We start from the raw sequence: 20951 nt of genomic DNA, 5'->3' as shown, positions 1-20951 counted from the left end.
CCAAGTTCCTTCTGCATTCAAGGCCGCAGGTGAAAGCCACAGAGGCCAATGGTGCAAAAGCCTGAGCATCTTCACTGCTTAAACATGAGCCCCAATAGGCCTCAGTACAAGGTAATGAGTAAATGAATATTTTCTCTGGCCAGCAGAGAGGAGTTGCTTTTACTCCTGGCACAACTTTTCTGAGGAGACAAGGTTCACATTCTGTGTCAGAGACTAGGAGGTAGACCTACTAGCTGGGTGAGTGCCGATCTAGCCAGTGCTTAAAAGTTCCTTGGAGCAAGTCCAAAGAGCAGGGGCTTTTATTGGGCCTCTAAATCCCCAAATAGCTACCAAAAGAAATGTTAATGTTTCAACACAAAATGCTTTGCATGCATGAGCTCATCTATTTTTAGGGAAAAACACATAGCTTTCCCATGTGTGTCCCCTTTCCTACAACACAGAGAGCTCACAACACTTCTGCAACCAGATTTATCGGGGAGGGGAGGTCCCCCACCAAGCAATTTTCTGCAACACCAACTGGGTGTTCTACAAGTTACCTCAAATCTGGCTCCAGCTACTGGAGATAGTGTAGATCCCACAGGTTAAGGGCTCAGTCCCACAAGACTGCCCTCGCCCCACTTCAGATACCAATCACAAGTGCAGCTTGTTGCCTGTGCTTTCAACTGACCAAACGCAGTAGACCAGTTACTTATGCTTATCAGCTTATGAAAGGCTATGGCAAAGGACACAAAGAGTCAGATGAAGAGATACAGAGGGTGAGGCCTTGGGCAGTCCTGAGTGCAGGAGCTTCTGTTTCTACAAAGTTGGGGTGCACCATCTTCCCTGTTTGGGAAGCTCTCTGAATTCCCTACTACTCAGATTTTTACTGCGGCTTCATCACATAGGGATGTCAATGATTAACATTGTTTCCAGTCTTTCTCAAAGGAATGGAAAGAGGTTGAAAATTTCAAGCATCTAATCATGGTTAAGACTTTTGGTGACCCGGCCCTGTGCAGAAGTCACCCAGAGTAGCCTCACTAGAACAATAGATGTTCTTAGTGCTCTTATCGCTTGGGGATATGCAAGGACTCTGGCTCTGCGTCAGGGAAGGGCTCAAAGACCAAATATTAGAGCAAGAGATGACCCTGAGTTCTTATGCAAGAAATTACAAGAAATTACAAGAAATTGGGTCTCCCTGGTGGTGCAAGGGGTTAAGACACAACCTGTGAAGTTATCTGCAGCCTCTGCAGCATGAGTTCGATCCCCGGTCAGGGAGCTACCCACATGGTGCAGCAGACCTCTCCTGTTTCTCCCACTGCTCCCCTCAGCAGTGAATTTCAGTCAATCCGCTTGTTCTGTTCCCCACTCTGTCTCTGGTAAATCCTCTCACCCCCCACACCTCTGGCCTGTACCCCAGTTCTTGATTGCATAAATAAATCTTTAAAAAAAAAAAGAAATTACAAGGGTTTTAGGAGTTCTATGACAGGAACTGGGGCAGAGACTATATATATGTATATATACATGTATACACAAAACACACACACACATATATATATATATCTCCTATTATATCATCTGATCTTTAACCTTAGGAGCATATGTAATTATTTTCATCCCCCTTTCACAGCTAGGGAAACAGAAGTCACCAGTTAGAAGTGGCAGGACCAGATTTTGAAGCAAAGTAGTCTCACAAGAGCGACCATACTTGAAGCCAGGCCCCCGCTTTCTCTCTGCTGCTGTGGAATGTGGGAGGTGGTGGGTTTTGTTCAACTGAATGTCACATTGCTGAGGCTCCCAGCACATGGCTGGCTGTGAGACTAACCACCTCATTCTTTCAAGACCTCAGCATAGCAAAGCCTTGAGTCATCACCCTCACTCTACTAAGCATTAACTTTTCCACTTGAGTGGGCATTCCCTTCGCCCCACTGGCTTCCTTTTTTAAACTTCAGCCTGACTCTAATCAGCTCATGTCAGAGCCTGCGCTAATTAGATCTGACTGTGGTCTTTCCATTTGGCTTGCAGAGCCCTTCATCAGGTCCGATCCTAATGTATCCTAGAAGCTGTCCTAAAATTTCCACTCCCACACTTCTCCACTGATCCCATTCCTCATCTGACAGAAATCTCTCAACCTTCCTCTCTGCTTATAGTCTGAGAAAGTGCTCTTGAGAGGAAGCATGCAAAGGATTTTTAAACTGCTAGAACTGTGCAAAATGACTTCTACCCACAATTACAACAGCTCCTGCTAAACAACCACCCCTAATGCCTGACTGTGACTTCTGTTGTGTGTCTAAATCCTACAACCACTCTGCCTCATAAACATTCTCATCTCCATTTTGCAGACAAAGAATTGAGAGGAGCCTCGTGCTATTGACTTTCTTCTCTTGGTGGGAAAAGGAATGTTCCAGAGTCAGCAGGAGAATATGAAAAAGGCCATTTGTTCATTTGTTCATTCTGAAATATTTATTAAGTACCTACTATGTGCTAGCAAGTGGAGAAACACAAGTGTATGAGATACTTCTTGGCTTAAAACATTTCACAAATGCAACTTATGAGTCATTAAATAAAGGAACCAAGCAAATCTTTATGCATGTTTCCACCAACTGAAAAAAAGCCCCATCATGTGCTTGCCTGTTTCATTTTCATCTTGGAGTTCCTTCCTGTAAGAGGGAAGAAGAATGGAAAAATGACTAGTGAGGTCAGGACAGAGGAACTCACAACTCAGCCCATGATTTGACCCACTGAATGAGTTCTTCCACAAACATTAATCAGCTTCCTCATTCTTCATCCAACAAATATTTTTGAAATTTCACTTGCCAGGCACTCTGCTGGACATTGTTGGGGATATAAAGCTACCCAAGACATAGTTCCTATTTCCAGCCATAAGGGAGCTAGATGCAGCCAAGGGTGACTGATACAAGGCTGTAGTGGCCATCATGGTGGTCAGCTGGAACCACGTGATGTGGAAGGGAGCAGAGGCAATCAGGCTGTGTGGGGAAGTTATGGTCATGGAATGACCCACGAATGCCAGGTTGAGCATCAATGGGCTGATATAAGCTACTTAAGAAAGGGAGGTGTTATAACTTCAGCTCATAATCCAGCGAGAAAAAACAAGTTGCTCTACAATTCTTCCAATACATGTTCCTGAATACACAATCCAGTTTTGTGTTGAGAACAAAGGGAAACAGTTGAGTTCCAGCATATGCCTGCTGACCACAGACCAGGTGGGACTGACTATTCAAGTAGAACTTCCTGCAGCTCTTGGCACCTACACATAACATTAGTGCTTACGGTGCTAGCCCACAGAGGGTGCTCACTTCCTGCCAGGCATGTGCTAAGTCCCTCACATATATCATATATATCATTTCATTTAATCTCCCTAGCAAGCCTATGGGGTAGGCTCTGTTATCATCCCCTGTTTGCAGAGGAGCAAAACGAGTCCAAATGGTGAGGTAGCTCGTTCAAGATCACAGAGCTTAGACTGGCTGAACTCTAGAGTCCACGCATTTAACAACTGCACCCTTTTATCTCCCTAGCTAATAGGGAAGGATTAAGTAGCTGGCATTAGCTAGTCCCCTTCTGAAGAAACCCAGAAACCCTTCCAAGATGACTATGATTTTTATCAAAATGTGCATACAGTACATTTTATGGGAAGTCTATTCTCACACATAAACACCTCCGCCAAAACCAAATAAAAGTAGATATTTTTCTTTCTTATCAGCAACTAGAGAGTCTTACATGTTTATAGTTAAGTTATTCAATTATTCAATTCCACCTATTTGTTTTTCAAAAGGAAGATCAAAGTTGCGAGAACTAAATATCATGAAATTATAGAAATTCTTTCCCCTTCATGTCACCTATCACCCCTGGTTTCCCCCTCTAATTTTATTAAGATAACTGTTTGCTCCTATGGGAAGGAATTAAGTACTTTCAACCCAGAACATAACAACTGACTCAAATGCAAAATCCACTCTGGACCACGGTTCATTTCCTGTTTATGAATTTCCTATGCTTGCTTCTCTTTCAGTTCGGTAAAGGTCACCGATGGAGCAATTAACCCACATGTCATTCCCTGAATAAGCTTTCCCTGAGCAGGCCCTCTTTGCCAAATCACCGCACCCTCTTCCATGGAACCATTTCCTTTGCGGTTCACCTACCAGATAACGTGTTAGACTACTGTTCTAAAGGCCGGAGAAACATGAGGACATCTAAGAGTGCAACATCCATGCTGAGAGGACCACAGTGGGGGTGAATTCTGCATGTCAACTTGGGTAGGCTGTGGGCCAGTTGCTCAAACTCTAGTCTAGATGTTGCTGTGAAGGTAATTCATAAAAGTGCTGAACTTTTGCAAACAATGTCTTTAAGTAAAGCAGATTACTCTTTACAGTGTGGGTGCGCTTTATCCCAATGCTGAAGACCTTAAGAACAAAAACTGTTTCCTGGAGAGGAGGAATTTTACGTCAAGACTAACAGAATTTCTGGCTGAGTTTCCAGAATGCTGACCTGTCCTGTAGATTTCAGACTCAAGACTGCAATGTCAACTCTTACCTGAATTGTCAGTCTACTGGTCTGTCCTCCAAATTTCAGACTTGCCAGACCCTTCAAGCTCATGAGACAATCTTAAAGTAGATACATACATGCATACATGTATACATACACTCATAAACATACATGCACATGTAGGTATACACACGTATCCTATCAGTTCTGTTTTCCTGAAGAACCCTAAGAAAACAACCAGTTAACACCAGGCACCCACAGAAATAAGAACACCACAATGATAACACGCTATAAATATGGCGAAAGACACATAATCCTGCAAGGAGAAGGAGAGGTGTTGGCCCAGCTCTTCTTTTTATTTATTTATTTATTTATTTATTTATTTATTTATTTATACAAGAACTGGGGTACAGGCCAGAGATGTGGTGGCTGAGAGGATTCACCAGAGAGAGAGTGGGAACAGAACAGGTGGATTGACTGAAATACACTGTTGAGAGGAGCAGCAGGCGAGACAGGAGAGGTCTGTGCGCCATGTGGGACCCTCCTCCAGTGGCTGAGGAGCAGCCGGGGATTGAACCAGCGCTGCAGAGGCTGCAGGCAGCTTCGCAACCCAGTGCTCAACCGCTGCGCCACCGGGGAGGCCCAAGAAGTATCCCCATCTTGACTGGCTAGACTGCCATGTCTTATGGGGTGGCCTCAGGAGAATTTCCATAAGTAACAGCTCTTTAGTAGGCAAAGGAGATCAACAAGATATCCTGGCACAGTCATGCAGAACTAATCTCCCATTTAGAAGTGCATCTTCATCTTCTTTGGTTATGGCTCCTTTGCTTTGAGAAATTTTTACATACATGTGCCAAGTCACCTACTAGTTGACCTAAAATTTCACAGATCCCCTAAAGCACACTCATGCATGGCTAACCGCTAAGTGCTATGAATTAGTGAACTAGTCACTCTTCCCAGTGTACTCTGTGGACAGTGATTTAATCCTTACAACAACCTCAAGAGGTAAATTCTATTATGATCAGCCTCAGTTACAGAGGAGGAAACCAAGACACAGAGTAGGTAAGCAATTAAACAGAGGTCACACAGCTAGCAAGTAGTAATGCTGGGATTCAAACTCTGGCAGATAGACACAGAATTGTTTCTAAAATTGGAGGATTAAGGCCAGATCATGACTCCTTGGAGGTTGGGACTGTGTTTTATTAACATTGTGTTCCCGCCCACCCAACCCCAAGAATCACTTCTCCATGATTTGAGAGAATTAGATTTAATAAGTTCATATAAGCATTATTACTAGCGTTGCTTTAATGGTTAAGAGAGAATGAAGAGAAAGTGCTCAGCACAGGGCTGAACAGTGGTAAACACTAAATCAGCAGGAGTTATTACATTATTTCTTAGTATAGCCCCAGGGCAGCATCCCTTGTGTAGCCCAAGGGAGTTCCTAGGTTGTAGAGCCTTCCCTGGAGGGCAGTGCCGTAGTGCTCAGAGGAAGAGGGAGTAATTCCCCCGGGGCTCTGTGGCAGGCCTCTGAGGTCCTCCTGGAGCATGTGGGTAGTGACTGCTCCTCCCTGGCAGTCAACCTGGCAGCCACCAGCATCTGGGAGAATCTGCATAAGAACCAGAGGGCAAAGAAGTTTTAGGAAGGGTCTACAGGAGACCCTTCTTACCTCAGGATAAAGAGGATCTGGAAGAACACTGAGACATGTGTCGCAGCCAGCTCCATCTGGCTTTTTGCTGCCCAACCCTGGCTGCCCCATTGCACCAGGAGATGTTACCAAACAGGTTCTAGGGGAAAGACATTGCAGCCAAGTGGCAACCGTGATACAAGCCAAGGCTGATAAACAGGAATGTCCAGACAGAAGGGCATGGGCTACTGCCGCATAGCCCCGGAGATGCCCTTTTAGGTGTATAAGCTCTTGAATGAAAATGAAGTTCCTCCAAGGGAACCACAGGAAAACTCAGGCAATCTGAATGATTCATATAGAATTTACTTCCTAAGAGTAAACTCTGGGGAGTGGTCCTGTCGCAGCTCTGCCAAGCACTGGGCTACCGGTAGAAGAGTCCAGGCAGGCCAGGCACCTGGGCTGTGTCTCAGTGGAAACTGTGCTGGGCACTTAGCCACATTCATGTCAAATCCTATAGCAGAGGCATTCATATCCCCATTCTACAGATGAGGAAGCTGAGGTATGATGATACTAACTGACTTGCTCAAGATCACAGAGCTAGTAAATGGCAGACTTCAACTGTAGCCCCCAGTTCTAAACTTGTGTCCTTACCTGTCTTCACAGACAGGGTATCTGGTAGCCTGACACATTCACCACTTACCAGCTATGTGATCTTGGGCCACTTACTCCAATGCTCTTTGTCTAGAGTTCTTCATTAATAAATATTGGTACCAGTAAACAAACAAACAAACCAACAGGTATTTGTACCTAATATCCAGAAATAATAGCTACCAGATAGAGGGCTCATATAATGCCAGGCAGTCTGCTAAGGGCTTTGTATGTTAACTATCACTATTATTATCCTTATTCTGAGACACAATGAAGTTAAGTGGCTTGTCCAGGGTCGCCTGCTAGTTAGAAACAAAGCCAGAATTTAAATGCAGGTGTTGTGGCTCCTGAGTTTGTCACATATTTTTCTGTTCCGGGCTGGTAAGTTTCTGAGACATAATTTCCTGGAGAATGAATTAAGGCTGGTGCGTGACAAATTCTCTTTGAACTCAGACTGAGGAGATGAGGAATTCCTAGAATTTTAAAGGGGACTTTCAAGGTCTATGTATCCTGTAAGAAGCAGATGGAAAGGCCCAGCTCACAAGGTCACCTTGAAGCTCAAACACTGAAGCATGTAAGTGCCTGGGATACAAGACAATTCTGAGTGTTGGATTAGAATTAGAATCATAAACTGCCTCCTTCAGACAGCATGGAGCCCATCCTGTTCTCTGTGCCCTCTATTCCAAGAGAGAGTGTCAAGAGAAAATAAGACAATCATAGAAAAGAACTGTGAAAACAAGCACAAAACAATGAGTCAAAATCTGAATCATCCACTTTATCCTTCCCAGGTAGAAAACAGCCAGCTGAACTGGCCACAGCTCACTTCTCCATGTTCCATAGCTAATAATCTCTTTAAAAAGGATTTTTGCCATTGCTGGGAGTTTTAATCCACTGTTCCCAGCCCTCCTTCCAAGGCTACAAATGGCTTTGACTTTATTGACTAGGCAGGTTGGAATGAAGGGAATCAATCGCGTGCGTTTGTGGACTGTTGTTTGTGAGTGGAGGGGGCTGAGAGGTAGAGTTAAGCAAGGGAGAAGCCAAGTTCAAAGAAAGTCAGACACACTTGGAGGAACAGGAAAGTGCATGGGACTAAGTCTCAGGACTGGGGTTCTGGTCCTTGTCTCTTCCTGGCTGCACAGCTTTGTCCTCTCTTGACCTCACTGAGACTCAATCTTATCTGCAAAATAAGTATAACAATATATGTCTGGACACCTCCTAGATGAACAACTGTTACCAAGTCCAGAAATGGGCTTCTGGCCTGTAAGAGCCTCGGAAAGAGGTCCCTTTCCCTTCCTCAAGTCAATATCATGTGTCCAGCACAGTGGGGAGACAAACCAGAGAGCCTTTGGCTCCTGAGGCCAACGGTGTCTAGCCCAAAGGCACCAATGCCCCAGGCTCTGGCACTGGTCTGTTGAGATGCCCCCAAGGCTGAATTTGCCCCAGGAAATACCATGGGTAGGAGAAGACAGAACCTGGACTTCAGCTATAGAGCTGGGAGCCCTGAACCCACATGCATTAGCCCATGGGTCAATGCAGATTCTGGGTGGCCATGACCCAGTCACAGAGGGATGTTTCAGTCTCAGCAGGGGTTATGCACCTCAGCTCCATCTGGAACCTGCTGTGGGACCTTGAACAAGAAAACTCACCTTCCCCAAGCCTTGATCATTTCAACTGTAAAATGAGGGACTTCATTTCTGGGCAAGAATTAAATAAATATATGTGAAGCACTTAGCATAGTGCCTAGTAGCTAGTAAGCTGTCATCATTAATACCATATGCAAGAAATGATAATGACTCCTTTCTAGAACTTTAAACTCTGAACTGAATTTACTGAACAGTTGCTGGGCTTACGGCACAACTACAAGCATCATGCTGGCAGGGGCCACGTCCCGTTGGGCCCCTATCTGACATGTGAGCCAGGCACATGGTCCAGTAGAGTGCACTCTGCATCAGGGTTTGTTGAATGAATTCATGTTTGAGAGGAGTGGTAGGATGAAAGAGCAGCAAAATAGAGGAGTGAGAGAAACAGAAAGTGTCCAGGCAGTGAACTCCATGAGGAGAGCTTAGCAAACAAGAAAAATAGTGGTTTTTTTAATGAAAGGAAATAAGGAAAGTGAGATAAGGAAAAGAACTACTTTAAATTTATGAAAACGATGAAAAAGCTGATGAAGGTATTAAACCAGAGTACTGGAGTAGGGTGAAGTGGACACCTACCCCACCAAGCAAATATTAGATTTTTAAAACTTTACATATAGAATGTTAGTGTTTGTCTCCACTGGAAAAACGGCTCCAACCCGACTGTCAGAGGAACTGATTCACTGCTGAGCTATGCCAGCTCCCAGCTTCTGACTCACAGGACATCATAAAGGCTTTCATTTCCATGTGGAAACTTACCGAGTAGGGCTGGGTTTCTTTTTCTTTTTTTAAGTTCTTTTGTTCTTGGTACATATTTTTCCTCTTTCAGACTAGATGCAAATAACCCCAAAACACTAAGAACTCAACCCATTCAGAGTGGGGAGAGGACAATTATAATCTGATGGGAGGTACAGGTTGTGTGTTCTCTCTTCTTCCATGATGACAGTAGGGAATATACCTGCAGACTCTGCAGCCAGACAGTCCTGAATTGAACACTGACATGTCTCTGCCTCAGTTTCCCCTTGGGAAAAGTGAATGATAATACTCCCTGTTTCCTAAAAATGACATAAGAATGAAATAAGATAACACACACAGGAGTGGACACAGTGTAAGAATTTAATAAATGGTGGTGGTGGTGTAGAAAGTGGGTGTTCTCAAGCTGTCCATACCAGAGTCTCAGGGAGATCTAAGGAGCAACATTTAAAGCACTTTTTGTGTGCTTTTGTTTTATTTAGGCTGATTCTCACAATGACTCTGAAGTTGGGATTAGTATCCTCTCCATTTTACACAGGAGATGACTGTAGTATGGTGGTGTCTCAAAAAATTAAATAGAGAATTACCAAATGATCCAGCAAGTCCCCCTCTGGTTATATATTGGCAAGAATTGAAAGCAGGGACTCAAATAGTATTTCTATACTAATCTTCACAGCGACATTATTCACAACAGCCAAATGGTGGAACCAATCCACTGATGGGCAAGTGGATAAACAAAATGTGATATCAACATACAATGGAATATTATTCAACTCTGAAAACTAACCTTGAAGATATTATGCCAAGTGAAATGAGCCAGGCATACCGGGATAACTATTGCATGATTCCCTCCTGTGAGGTACTTAGACTAGTCAAATTCATAGAAACGGAGAGTAGAATGGTAAATGCCAGGGGTTGGGGTTAGGAGGGAGAAATGGGGAATTCTTATTAAAAGGGTACAGAGTTTCAATTGAAGAAGATAAAAATGTTCTGGAGATGGAAGGTGGTGATAGTTACACAACAACGTGAATGTACTTAATGCACTTAAAAATAGCAAATTTTATGCTACGACTACAACTTAAAAAACAAACGGAACCTACAATGTGCCTTGTCAGAAAGTTATGATGTGCTCTCACAGATGAATCTGACACATGTTGTGCCTTCAAGCTCCCGCACATTCCGCTTACTCATCTAAGCCTGGACCATCTCTCAAATGTCCCTCTGAGTGGTGGGGGAAGAAGCGGGGCATAAATGGGAGGGATGAGCTTTTGCCATGCAACTGTTACATGCCCGGTACTGTGATTATGTTTTACCACAGTTGACTCTTACACCATTACTGTGATGTACAGATCATTCACCTACTTTATAGAGGAGGAAACAAAGACTTGCAATACAGTTGCACCTAAATATTGACTCCCAGTGATAAAGCCACCAGTCTGCCTTGCCCCAAACCCCTCCCTTTATACACCCTGTGTTTATTCTAGAAAGGTGAGAGCTGTTTAAGAAAAGAAGAGGTGTTTGGACCAGAGAACAACAGAAAGTTAGAAAGGGAAGAGCTGGGCTGGATAGTTCATGTTCTCTGCCTCAAAAGCTTGTCTTCTAGAAGACTCGTCTGGTTTATACTCGGCTTCTGTATCCTTGGTACAGCTGATTGGACCTGGGGTTGACACCTGACACCTAGGCCAGGACAGATGAACATGCTGGCTGAGGGGAAGCAGGCTGAATCCCACTCACAGAGGACTATACAGAAAGATGGTCCAATTAGTCTGCCCACTGCAATTTATTATATTAATTTAGTTCAATCAGTTGCTTCCTTGGTAGCATTCATATTAGTTCTTCTTTCTCATCCTAGCCCTTAGGAGCTCCCTCTGCCCTGGAAAGCATTAGCCTTAACTAGTACGCTGTCTCATTAGTCCCCCTGACCAGTCTGAATCTGTGCTTCCCAACACTGCCCACTGGATCCCCGCTGCTTTGTCTGCAATCCCGAATCACTGCAGATTTCTCCCCTGTCAGCTTCATCACACAGCCCAGCGCTCCCAAATCTTTTGTGTTGTTCCTAAATGTGGAATGTCTTGATTTTTCATTAGCTCTGTCAAATTGGCACTCATCCTTAAAGGATGACCAAGTCAGGTAACACCTTCTCCATGGAGTTTTCCCCTCTACCATCTGCTCTTTGTAATTTGCAGGTCTATTCTGGTTTCTATTTCAATCTTGTGTTCTAAATGTTGCTTTTCTAAGTCTAGAAGACCAAACCATATTATGCATATTTTACTAGATCTTGTCTGCTACCTTGTTAAGACTCCATAAAATAAATGCTATCAAACAAGGAAGGAAATGTATCGGTTACTACGTGTAGGTTCACATATATATTTACTTCACCCTGCAACAGTCCTGCAAGCAATGTTGGAGGTGTCATTAAGAACAGTGAAGCTAAAGATTTTAATTCATTTGCCCATGAGCACATGGGAAGTAAGGGGTGGGATAGGATTCAGGTCTCCCTGGTGCCAAAGCCAGGGCCCTTATACGCTAAAGCCTTATGTCAAATGGACTGATAAAGCTTCAGATGCCAGATGTCTATGCAGCAATTTCTGAGTGAAAACTCAGTTTAGATCCAACTCAAAGCACACCCTCACTGAAAGGAACAGCTGTTCAATAGGAGTTCCACAGGGGGTAGGGTAACCATTGCTTTATCTATGCATTATTCATTCTTTATAAGCCACGGAACATTTTGTGTATAAATTGTCAACATAAAAACTAACAGCTTCATTTTCCTGACCAGGATCAAGAATGTAAAAAACACCATGACACCGATTTGCCCCTGGGTAGCAGGTGCTAGGAATTAGTTACGTTCAGTGTTTGGGAATGTGTGAACTGACTCTTTGCCAAGCTTTAGCTACAAAGCACCTGAGAGAATATTAAAGGTAATTCTTCCTGATAGAAGGGAGATTGGCTGACTACCAACAGTCCTCTTCAACACCGGGAAGCAATGATTTTATTGTACTAAGATGTCTCCAATCTCCTGCTAGCTCTTGCTTCCCTGGCCAATGTTTAAAGTGCATACTCAACATCAGTGATGTACTAGGTGTCGCGGTGAATATAAAAATTCCATAGCCTCTTGGCAGGGCCAAATCCCAGGGGAATGAAGAAACTTACCAGTAAGCTCAAACCAGGCAAATACACCCAGGACATATCTTGAGGGTATGCATGGAAGATATGTTATAGAGGAGAAGGAAAAGAGCCATGTAAATTCATTTCCAAGAGGCAACTGGGTTTTATAAATGACTGCATGTCCACAAAATGTGCCTTTGGGAAGCATCCTTTGAGGGTTCCCATGTCACAGTAGGGTGTGGCCACTTTTTTTGGGTGGTGAGCCTGCAGCTCTGTTCTCCCAGAAGTGAGAGGGATGACTCAACAGATTAAACACTTTCCCCTTCCTGAATGCTTTGCAAATACAGTTCAGGGATTCTACGGAAGTACTGACTTGGCATGGTTGTCATTGTGAGCTGGTAGAATCCTCTTGACTAATCCTGGATAGACAACCTTCCCAGGTGACAGTGAACAAGACTCACTGGATCGTTCTACCATCTTACTTCACCATTCTTCAATGGGACCTCATAGCTTTTATGTTTATTTAAAAGGTTATTTTTTAAATTCAACTGTAAAATTCCAAATAGAAAAAATATTACATAAATTACAGCCTCTGGAAATCTCTATATATCTACTCGCTTTCAGGTAAACCATTATAACCCCAATTTTCAAAAAAGGTTCCCGGAGAGGTCAAGTGATTAGTTCAAAACTCCATGTTAATAAGCTCACTGAGGGGGAGCGTGTCCTAGATACATCTAGGATTTCATTCCCAAGCATAAGCAAATGGAATAACAGCTCTGAAAAAATAAGTAATAGCGTGAAAATTGTTTGGTGACCTTCTGGACAACAACAGAAGCCATCCCACAAGGCAAAGGTCTACAGAAGAGCAGAAGTGAGAAAAAATTCTCAAGATCACAAGGATGGAGTGAGAAAACTACTACAGTGTCAACAGCCACACTCCCTAGAGTTGATGTTTCACATGAACAAGGTGCTGCCACACTGTCAAAGCACATTATAAGTCTGTGCAAGCAAATCTCCAAACAAGTCTTTTTAAAAATTTTGGTGCAGAAGCAAAAGATAAGCCAAAGAGAACATGGAATTCAATGGCAATATCCAGCAAATCCACCTTTAAAAGAAAAGACAAGATAAAGGGCAAGGCATGTAGACCAGAATCTGTCCTTTGGAAATGTACCCATTCAGAAAGATAAGAAATGCACTGTAAAGAAGTCCATTCTAGAACCGCTGCTGACAGCGAGTCCTGGGAACAACTTACATGTTTATAGCAAAAGGGAAAATTCAAAATGCTCAGAGAGATTAATTACTCTTAGGTAATGAGAGTGGGGAGAGAAAACAGCAGTGTGGTCAGAATTTCTACTTTTTAGTTGTATAATCTCTCTAGATTGTTAGTTTTCTTTTCTTTATTACTTATTTTATTAAAAAATTATAAAGTTTAAAGTCTAATAATAAAAAACCTGTTAAGTTTGGGGAATCAAGTCTCAGTGTTGAGAGAGGTCTCAGAGGTCTGTCTAATCTAACCTTAGCTGCATTCACGGCAGCACGGCTATCTGTGCGCTCCTCTGTCTGGGAGGAACTTGACCTAGAGACTTAGCACCGGTGCATGGCACCTAGTGCTTCCCCAAAATCAAATCAGCTTTGTGGTTTTCATGAGCCACTTCTGCACTGCTGGACATTCATAACAGCAGGGGCTCCAGTAAAGCCCACATCCACATGGGCGGAGCCAGATCCCGAGTAATTCTGTAGTCAGCCTCAGAGGAGCTTGAACACAGAAGGCGGAAGCCAGCTCTAAACCAGCAGGCTGATGGTGTGGCACATTCTCTAGCGCACGGCTAAGTCTGTCTATTCCGCATCACCATCAGCATGCCCGTCATGGGGCATTCCTCAAGCCATCTTAACGAAGTGCTACTTACTGTCCTGACCTTGCTATTGTACTTACCAAGAGACAACCTTTCACACATTTCAGTAAATACAGGGATTTTCTTTGGTGCCTCCTTGATAGTCTGTCAAGGCTTATTACATCTTATTCCCTCGCTCTTGCCCCAGTTCACACCATGGATCACATCTGGTTTTGTTCCATGTTACTCTGATGGACACATCAGCATGTAAGTATCCACAAAACTGTCAGAACTTAATGTTACTTAATTTTATGCAGTACTCAAGATTGGGAGGTATGCCTTGAAAGGGTTGCCATTAGCAGCGTTTTAAGTCACTGAGATAGACTGAAAACAAGAAAAGTGCAATATTCTTTATCAATTCCTTCTCATAGCTGTTCTATAACCTAAGGCAGTGTCTTCCATATCTTGCTGAGGGTAGGTAGTCAATACATAGCACTATAAAATTATAGATTTTAAAAGTGAAGGAACCCCAAGGAGATCGGGTCCCATCATTTCACAGCTGAGAAATTTGAAACCCAGTTTTTTTTTTTTTTTTTTTTTAAGTTTTTATTTATTTATTTATTATTTATTTATTTATTTATATACAAGCACTGGGTACAGTCAGAAGCGCGGGAGGGTGAGAGAATTCACCAGAGCCAGAGCGGGGAGCAGAGCAGGCAGAAGGACCGAAGTACACTGCTGAGGGGAGCAGCGGGCGGCAGGAGAGGTCTGCGCGCCATGCGGGACCCTCAGCCGGTGGCCAGGGAGCAGCTGGGGATTGAACCGGTGCTGCAGAGGCTGCGGGCAGCTTCGCAACCCAGCGCTCAACCGCTGTGCCACCGGGGAGGCCCTCGAAACCCAGGTTCTTAAATTTGGGTCACCAGATTCTTTGTTAATGTCAATTATAGTCCAGATGTTCCTTCTCCAAGATCAGAGTCCTTTCTTCTGTCAGGTTGCTTGTCAGATGAATAAATTCACATAATAAAAGGAGATTTGGAAGAGACACTAAAGTAAATAATCTAGTAAATATAATTGCTTGGATAGACTATATTTGCCTAATTTCACTGAGTTTTCCACCTTCAGTGGATTGTTTGTGTTCCTAGCCTTAGACATTATTTTTACTTACTTAAAATTTTGGTCAAGCTTAAACACTCCAGACAAATCATATTTTAGTGTTAAACTCTGCTTTAAAATCTTTGATAATGATGTCACCAGTTGAACCCAAGATATTTTTAGGTGTCTTTACATGTCCACGGTGAAGATATAAACTTCTCAAATTATGTCTTTATTATGTAATTGCTTCAAAGGAAAAAAAATTTTAAATCTAGTACATGTGAATGTTGATATAACTACACAATATTCACTAAGCAGCTCCTAAAATCACATTGGTCTCCAAGAATCCCATACTTGCCTTCAAATCCATTTTCTTTTTAACTGAACAACCACTTACTTGGCAGCTTTTGGGTCTGTTACTTTATTTTCTTGCTCATCCTTAACTTAATGATTTAAGAAAAGCAATAAGGAGATAAAACAGACCAAAAAAAAAAAAAAAAAAAAAAGAGAGAGAGAGAGAGAGAGAAAAGAAAAAGCAGAGATAAGCCAGCAAGTGGAATGGAGAAGTAGTCAGTTCCTGGAGGAAGAGAGAAAAGTGCCAGGCGTGGTCCGGAACTTGGGGCATCAGGGGTCCAGCTTTCTCTGCCCTCCCCCTCACTTCATCCCTCCCACCAAGAAGAGCGCGGCAATCTTACCAGTGACTTTAGACAAACAGAAAATGATAAAACTCCCAAACTGAGTCTTAGATACACCACTGCAGGCAAACCTGGAATCACAATGCCTGGAAGAGGGTATTACAGCCATTCCTGTCCCTCCACTGTGACTGCAGCTAAACGTCATAGAAAAATAACCTTTTGGAATTACAATGGGCCTCTCAAAGACCATCTGATTTAAACCTTCCTTTCCCCATTTTTCAGAAAAGAAAACTGACATCCAGAGAAATGAGGTCACTTGCCCAAGGTTATTTAGCAGGGCCAAACTAGTTCCCCTAACTGCAGACTTGCTGTTCAGAGCTCTTCCCTCTCTAAGCAATTATAAGCCATGGAACATGCAGGCAACATTTAGCTTTGCAGAGATGAAGAGCAATTGCAAAGAAGCACAGGACAAGATGAGAAACTAATCCAAAATAATAATTCCATCCCTCCACCCAAAACCCAGGGACGAAAAATGTCCCAGAAGGCTGATTTATGGAGTCATGATACCTCAGTCCATTTAATTGTCCTTTTCCCTCCTTTATCCATTTTACATAGGCAGAGAAAATAAATATGTATGTATACTGCTGAACCAAAAAGACCAAAAGCATAGAACCGAAATCAAAACGTGTCTTTTGCTATCTGAGGTTTGGGGATTAACAAACACAGTTTTCTGACCCAAGGCTAACAGGAATCTTGTTATTAGAATTAAAATAACAAGTCATTCAATGAGCCTCCAAGCCCAGGGGAAATTAAATGCCTCCCACAGAAATCAGACCTCTCTCCTGACCTGCCCAGGTAAGCACGCTTTATCAGTGGCATAAACACAGACTTTCATTGCACAGACTGTTAGCCAAGAAGCTAACATTTCAAAACAGCACTTGAGAAAAAGAGAAAAACTTTTCCTTACCCTTAAAAATAACAGAAACGATAGGATCCGGTTTCCCAAATTTCGTTTTAGGGATATTGCTGGCAGATTCCACGATCACTCGAAGCATGGCTCCGTAAGGGCAGAAAGCGAGTTTCAGCAAAAGACCATTTGCCAAGGAGACTTGGGCCCTGGAACTCCTGGCTGTGCCTTCCCGGGAGAGCCAGCGGGGAGGATTTCTCCAGGGAAGAGGGGAGGGAGAAAGCAAATGGGTGGATCTCTGACGGATTATTTACTGCAGGCTACGTGTAAACTGATAGCCAAACTTCCGAGTCTACGCAGCGTCGCGAGCACCCCTGAAGAATTCGGAAACGTGGAAGTGAAAAGGACAAAGCCTCAACTAAAAATAATTATGTGCAACAAATGAAACTGCAGTAAATTGGGGGCTAATATTGTGGAAAGGTCAGGAGACCGCTAACAGGCTACTGTCTTTTAGCAACAATTTGTGAAACTGAATTCATTGGTTTTCAGTTTCTTTTCCATTATTTTCTTAACTTCATAGAATTTTAAAAACTTTATGAGTCATTTATTGCTATTATTATTTTAACTTTTGCTGTTTCTTCTCTCGGGCTGTTGAACACACCCACTCACCAACCACTTATAGGAAAGCTAAAATAATAATAAAAATCAGTCCAAGGGTGCCCCCCACTGTATGACAGAGGAATTACTGCGTTTATTTCACGCAAACCCAATCTGGACATGTAAAATTGGTGTGTTGAGGAGCTGATCCACTGCACCAGAGGATTTCTGTAAACATTCTATTTTTAAAAAAATATTTACTTATTTATGCATACAAGAGCTGGGGTGCAGGCCAGAGGTGCTGGGGGTGGGGGGTGAGAGGATTCACCAGCGACAGAGTGGGGAACAGAACAGGCAGATTGACTGAAATACACTGCTGAGGGGAGCAGGGGGTGAGACAGGAGAGGTCTGCTGCATCATGTGGGTTAGCTCCCTGGCTGGGATTAAACTCGTGCTGCAGTGACTGCAGATAGCTTAACAGTGCTGATGCATAACCCCTTGAGCCACCAGGGAGGCCCTGCAAACATTCTTTTGATATCTGAGAACTTGTTTTTCCTGGCCCATCAAATGCTATTAACAGTCTCAATGAACTTGGAGAAGTACCTCTCCACTCATTCAGGACCTTCACCCCAGTGGTGTCTTCCCTTCCTTTGTTAAAGAAAAAAAAATTCAGCCCTGTAGAAGGAAGACTTTATTCAAGGGATGGGGGGAGAAGGGGGCTCTATGAAAGGCATAGGGAGCACTGCAGTGGAATTTTGCAGCAGAGGAGAGATTGGTTTCACGCCAACAGAGCATGGGAAAGTGCAGATTCATGGCCAAGGCTGGGCGGAGGTCAGTGGACAGAGGAAACCACAGGGGATTCTGGCTACACCATACTAACAGGATTTTTTCTGAACACAGATCAGGGTGACCAGGCATCACCTGAGAAATGGAAGATACCGACAGTGATCAGATATGGAAGCTGGGGCATTCTGGTTAAATCGACTTAGCAAGTTTCTTGCTAAAACTAAATTTTACAAGGAAGTGTATAGATGGGCCCAGAAGACAGTGCTGGAGTCTGTCTAGAGTTTGGTCAAGGAGAGGTGCATAAGGCAATATGGGATGGAAGATAAGATTCAAGAGCAGGCCTGCATGCATCCCTGCTGAATCACTTCTGAGTTATGTCACCTTAGCAAGTTTCTGAAACCCCTTCTTTCTTAGTTATCTCTTCCCTAAAATGGGGATGAAGGTTGTCATGAGATAAAAGTCTTAGTACAGGACCTGGCCTATAACATGCAGTAAGTTACGTGTGTACACAACCAAAATTTCATGCTTATTCGTGATTTCAGGACATTTCTGTCAATACAGGTTGGCTTCAAATAGGATCTTATTGTGTTTCAGAACAAAAGGCTAAAGCTTAGAGTGAAGAAACACAGGGCTTCCTTTTGCTTTTGAACACACAACCAAGAACAATCTGTAAGTGAATGCTTCAAATGCTTTAAGAAATTCTGTCTCAATGAGTTTCTCAAAAGCTTGTCTGAAGAACCCAAAGCTATAGACATTACTACAGAGTTTACACAAAGTTTCAGTATAGACAACATTGTGTTTGTGCTGTTTGGGTGACTAATTTCTCCTTTTTAATTATAAAATACATTTACAGAAAAATGCATACAACAGAAATATGATAATTTAACAAACATCCAGGTTAAGATAGAGAATATTGCCAGACTCTAGAAACCTATCACATATCGGAAATGTCCTATCTTTCTTTCCCCAGAGCGATAGCTATTACCTTGACATATAGGGTAATAATTTCTGTGCTTTTCTTTATAGTTTTAACCAAAAATTGGTTTAGATTTGCTTGATTATATCTTTTACACAAACATATACATTATTTATATATTATAAACATTGTGTGCACATATACTTACATATATGTATATATACACACACATATATTCATATAGTATGGATTATTTCATGTATTATATAGAAACAGAATATACAGTATGTTTTTGTGTGTGTTTAACTTTTTTTTAATCGTTATGTTTTTTGTTGTTGTTTTTTACATTGTGAGATTCATCATGTAGCTCTACTTGTTCACTCTTATTGCTAAATGCATTTCACTTTATATGAGTAATACATTTTATTAATCTATTCTACTCTTGATGAATATTTGGATTGACCAGACTTTGGTGTTATAACAAAGAGGGCATTCTAAATGTTCTTATATGTTTCCTGGTACATGAAGTGCATTTAGGGTCTAACCTGTGAGTGAAATTGCTGGGATCAAAGGGTACATGCATGTTGTCACCTTTCCTAAGTAATTCAAAATTGTTCTCCAAAGTGGCTGTACTATTTACATGTTCGCCAGCAGTATATAAGACTTCCCAGTGCTCTATGTTCTTATCACACTTGGCAATGTTAGATTTTTAAATGTTTTCCCAGCTGGCGAGTCTACACTAGTATTTCACTGGAGCTTTAATTTGCATTTTCTGATTACTAATAAGGTTGAGTACTTTTCTTATTTACCTTTCCTAATTTGTGAAGTGCCTATTCAAATCTTTTTTAATTTTTCTATTGAATTCTCTGTGATTTTCTTACTTATTTGCAGGAGATATTTATATGCTCTGAATACTAGTCCCTTGTAGACTGTAATTTTAATGTAATTGAATTTATCAATATTTTCCTTATTAGTGCATTTTTCATATGAAGAATTCTTTCCTACACTGAGATCATGAAGATAGTCTTTCTTATTCTATATTTTGTTTCATCTTGCACATTTCGATTTATACTCTATCTGTAATTGATTATTCATCATGTAAGGTTCATGGTCATTTTTTCCTATATGGATATTTGATATCCAAAAATATCAAATATCCTATATGGACATTTTTTCCTATATGGATATTTGATTGGTCCAGTACCATTTATTGAAATTTTGTCCTTTCTCCAACCTTATATCATATATCAGTGTGTGTGTCTATGTGTGTGTGTTTGTATGCTCTCTACTCTGTTTTGTTAATCTTTGGCAATCTTTGCACCAAGACCAATCTGACTTAATTATAGCCTTTTGAAAATTTCATATTTTGAGCAAATCCTCCATTCTGGTTATTCTTCTTCAGTTTCTTAGCTGTTTTTTTGCATTTTAACATAACATATCATTTAAAATGCTTCAAATTATTAAATTTTGTATAGATTGTACTGTCCATATTTTTCTTCCAGATTGACGTCAATACAGATCTGGATTGCATGTATTTCAATCCAAATATACACTATTTCACTTCATTTGTTTAGATTTTTTAACATCTCACAGTAAAATTTATAACTTAACTACAAAGGCTTAAAATCTTTTTTTTTTTTAATACGTTGGAACTTGAAATTTATTTCAGCTTTGATATCTTTAAACCATATAAAATAACTAGTGTAATTAATATCTGTATGCCCATATCTAGATTTAACTGTTTAAATTTTGCCATGATCATTTATCTGTCTAGGTATTTTAAATAAAACATTTTAAAGATGTTTGCAGCATGTACCTTTAAGAGAGATGTTCTCCTACAGTATCATAATAATATGTTAGACCTGTGTGTATTCAAAGTCCCCAATTATGCTAAATACTAATTATACTCAAATATCTCATTTAGCTTTTTGGTATATTTTAA

The 20951-nt window shown here is 41.7% G+C and overlaps 1 protein-coding gene across 1 annotated transcript in view; it reads right to left on the bottom strand.

Moving 5' to 3' along the window:
* The window catches only part of LOC119242639 (myoferlin-like), a 37410-nt gene extending 20306 nt beyond the window's left edge, over positions 1 to 17104 (bottom strand). Inside the window, exon 1 of the mRNA XM_054693961.1 lies at positions 16771 to 17104. Within this exon, the coding sequence (XP_054549936.1) occupies positions 16771 to 16858 (88 nt within the window). The 5' untranslated portion in view covers positions 16859 to 17104. The remainder of the gene's footprint in view (positions 1 to 16770) is intronic.
* Between the last annotated feature and the right edge of the window lie 3847 nt (positions 17105 to 20951).

This window comes from Talpa occidentalis, unplaced genomic scaffold (genome assembly GCF_014898055.3).
Source record: "Talpa occidentalis isolate TD23 unplaced genomic scaffold, MPIMG_talOcc4v2.1 talOcc4.129, whole genome shotgun sequence".
NCBI lineage: Eukaryota > Metazoa > Chordata > Mammalia > Eulipotyphla > Talpidae > Talpa > Talpa occidentalis.
The sequence above is the reverse complement of the archived record's forward strand: the minus strand, read 5'-3'. Positions and strand labels throughout refer to the sequence as shown.